Here is a 4,019-nt window from a genome sequence, read left to right as displayed (position 1 = left end):
TTAAACAATACTTTCAACGTATCATTCCAGTGGTTCACCTTTAAAACCATTTGCACACTTAACACTTTATTTCCCTATATGACTTATTCCATGAATCAATGATATGCTATGTTGTTTAACGTAACCATGTCCAGTTAAATCCTTAGTGTTGGAATGTAAGGAGCGTCGTTTCGACGGTATTCCGCATGTTGTATCGGTAGGAATACTTTAAGGGATGTTTTGATTTTAATACAAGTTTTATGTGTTTAATTTGATCGGTTACTATGAAAGTAGATCCGTGATTAAGTCGGGTAAGATCAAAAGTCGTCTGACATTTACGATAAAACTTGGTTAGCTTTTGATTAATAAAAACTGCGAAAGCGCTTTGTTAAATTAATTAGGAGATTTTAATATTATTAGAAAGTTATTTTAAAACTATTTTCGGACGCGTTTATAGGTTTAGGATCCAGTTGGCTGAGCATATGCCGGAAACCCTTTTATGTTAAAAGTTTCCAATCAAAAGCACTTTTCAACTGTGCCTTAGAGATAATTATATAAAAAAGGATTTTTCACTTTAACGCAATACACGACCGGTGCAGCATGAGCGGCTGGTAGAGATTAGAGGTTAGATCCGCTTCGATTTCGCTAACGCGACGGTTCCTTTTTGATTGACTCTTTTTCAAGAAAGAAAATCTTGCCCCATGAGTAATTTTATTTAGAAACAATAGGAGTGTTGTTTAATCGATGTGAATTACATTTTAGTATCATTTTCTTTGAATTTATCTTCAATATATTTAATTCTTGTGCACTCTATACACCTGTTTGATTAGCCTTAGATAAACACCTTAACGATAGTAATTGATAGATTGACATTGGTCTCTGTGGGATCGATAATTTTTTATATTACTCTGACGTATTCCGTATACTTGAGGAAAGCATGCATCATGTTTCTGGCGCCGTTGTCGGGGACCAATAACGTCAAATTCCGTACCCTGTTGTTACACCGTCTAGATTAAGGCACCCCTTTTTGCAGGTCAATGCAAAGAACTCGCAATACCGGAAGTTTAGTAGATCCAATAGAAGAACCTGAAAGATACACTCGCGCTCGTCTTTTACTCCAAAAGATTAGAAGAGCAATGGTCGAAGAACAAAACCAAAGACCTCTTAAAGACTTCGCCCTGCCTTCTAACGAAGAACCCCATTCTAGTATTGTAAACCCTGTTATTCTAGCTAACAACTTTGAATTAAAACCCTATTTGTTGCAAATAGTGCAACAAAACCAGTTCGCAGGACTCCGTACTAAGAACCCGAACCAACATTTAAAAGTTTTCATCCAATTAGCTTATACCTTAAAAACCAATAGTTCTTCTCCTGAGGCGATACGTCTAAGACTATTTCCCTTTTCTCTCAGAGATAGAGAACGGTCATGCTTAGATTCCCTTCCAGCAAATTTAATAACCACTTGGAATGACCTAAAGAAAGTATTCCTTGCTAGATACTTTCCACCGGGTAATATTGTTGCCCTACGAAACCAAATAACTAGATTCACTCAACAAGATGGCGAATCACTTTTAGACGCTTGGGAGAGATATAAAAACTATTAAGAGCTTGTCCACATCATGGTTTAGAACAATGGCTTATAATTCATACCTTTTATAATAGACTTATCTATAACACAAAGATGACCATCGACGCTGCTGCCGGTGATGCGCTGATGAATAAACCATATCCTGAAGCTTGCATTCTCATTGAATATATGGCACAAAACCATTACCAATGGGGAATGGAACGAGCATCAGTAGAAAAGAAATAAACCAAATGAGGTATTTACAAAGTTATTTGTCTAGACCATATGAATGCCAAAATGGATGCCATATCCCAAAAAGTCGAAATTTTATTTGTTAACCCTACAGCTAACGTAGTTATAGTCCAACCCGGATGCAAAATTTGTGGAAACCAAGGATACATCACAGCTAAATGCAATCTTTTAACTGGGTCAAACCCAGATCAGGTCAGTTATGACCAAGGAAACCCTTATTCAAACACTTATAACCCTGGATGGAGGAATCAACTTAACTTTTCCTATAAGAATAACAACCCTACTCAGAACTCCACATCTCAAAGACCACTAGGATTCCAAGCCTAAAGACCGATCTATCCTATGCAAGTTGCTCCTCAGAAATCAAATCTTGAGAAAATCATGGAGAGTTTCATTACAGCCCAAACTCAGCAAAACAAAGAATTCATGAACCAGGACATTCATATAAATGGACTGATTACACAATTAGGCACTTGGGTCGATTATGTGATTACCCACAATAATATGCTTGAAACCCAAATCTCTCAAGTGGCACAATAACAATATGCTCAAGCTACGCCAGGAGGACAATTTCCTAGACAACCTCAACCCAACCCCAATGGACATGCTAATGCTATTACCCTACGGAGTGGAACCACTTACGATGAACCTGTACACCCAAGGTCAAAAAACCAAAACCCCTAAAGAAAAATGTTGTGACTACACCTGAGAAACAAGTAGAGGGACCAGTAGAGCCTGAGAAACAAAAAGATGAAGAATCCAAAGATAAGGAAGGAGGGAAGGATAACAAAGTATATGTACCACCCCCTCCTTATAAACCACCAATTCTTTATCCACAAAGATTAAAACAAACCAAATTAGATAACCAATACAAAAAGTTCATAAAAATGATTGAGAAACTCCACGTTGAGATTCCATTCACTAAGGCTATTACTCAAATACCCTCTTATGCTAAATTCCTTAAAGACGTCTTAACCAACAAACGTAGACCTGATAATCCTAAACCCTTAGAATGTAACTCTATTGCTGAAAACAAACTTGCTAAAAAGGAGAAAGACCCCAAAAGTTTTTCTATACCTTGTGTTTTAGGAAATCATGTTATCGATAAAGCACTTCTGGACTTAGGAGTCAGTGTAAGCTTAATGCCTTTATCCATTTGTAATAGGTTAAATCTAGGAGAAATGCAACTAACTAGGATGTCCCTTAAATTAGCTGATAGATCCGTTATATATCCAAAAGGCATATTAGAATACATTCCAATTAGGCTTGGTCAACTCTATATTCCAACCGATTTTGTTGTCATGGACATTAAAGAAGACGACGAAATCCCAATCCTCCTAGGTAGACCATTCTTATCAACGGATGAAGCCATAGTAGATGTCAAGAAAGGAAAGATGACTTTTGAAGTAGGTGATGAAAAAGTAGAATTTATACTATCAAAATTCCCAATGGCACCAGCAATAGATGACTCATGTTATGCCATCGATATCATTGATGAGTGCATAATAGAGTTAGACCAAGAAGAAATAACTGAAATGATTAAATTACCCCCGACTCCCATAATGTTGGACGACGGATTTGAAAGATCTACAGAACCTTATATAGATGACAGTCTTTATGAATGCTTAGCACTCACCCCATACCATATGCCATGTCCTAAGAAACCATCAATAGAGCTTAATGAGCTACCCAAGAATCTGAGATACGAGTTTTTGGACGAATAACTAAATCGTCCAGTCATAACTAGTGCTACCTTAAATGGTGATGAGACCAATCAACTCTTAGATGTATTGAGAAAGTATCCTGCGGCTCTAGGTTATAACATTTTAGATCTCAAAGGGATAAGTCCATATGTGTGCATGCACTGGATAATGATGGAGGAAGACTCTAGACCCTCTAGAGAACATCAGAGGAGGATAAACCATATAATGAGTGATGTGGTGAAAAAGGAAGTGCTGGAACTATTAGAGGATAGAATAATTTATCAAATTTCTGATAGTAAGTGGGTAAGCCATGTACATGTGGTACCTAAAAAGGAAGGTGTCACAATCCTACAAAACGAGATAGGAGAGCAAGTAGTTAAACATATAGAAAATGGTTGGCGTATGTGCGTCGACTATAGAGAACTTAATAAAGTAATTAGGGAGGATAATTTCCCTCTTCCATTTATTGATCAAATGCTTGAACGTCTAGCAAGACATTCTCACTTTTGCTATTTAGA

The 4,019-nt window shown here is 37.0% G+C and overlaps 1 protein-coding gene across 1 annotated transcript; it reads left to right on the top strand.

The window, feature by feature from the left end:
* The first annotated feature begins 2,685 nt into the window (after positions 1–2,685).
* Positions 2,686–3,522, top strand: LOC127102190 (uncharacterized). Its single transcript, XM_051039591.1, has one exon. The coding sequence runs from the start codon at positions 2,686–2,688 to the stop codon at positions 3,520–3,522; it is 837 nt and encodes a 278-aa protein (XP_050895548.1).
* The last annotated feature ends 497 nt before the right edge of the window (positions 3,523–4,019 follow it).

This window comes from Lathyrus oleraceus, chromosome 7 (assembly GCF_024323335.1).
Source record: "Lathyrus oleraceus cultivar Zhongwan6 chromosome 7, CAAS_Psat_ZW6_1.0, whole genome shotgun sequence".
NCBI classification, from domain to species: domain Eukaryota; kingdom Viridiplantae; phylum Streptophyta; class Magnoliopsida; order Fabales; family Fabaceae; genus Lathyrus; species Lathyrus oleraceus.
The sequence above is the reverse complement of the archived record's forward strand: the minus strand, read 5'-3'. Positions and strand labels throughout refer to the sequence as shown.

Bases quoted from the DNA above. Each gene is read 5' to 3' on its own strand.
- LOC127102190 (XM_051039591.1), top strand. From the start codon at position 2,686: ATGATTGAGAAACTCCACGTTGAGATTCCATTCACTAAGGCTATTACT.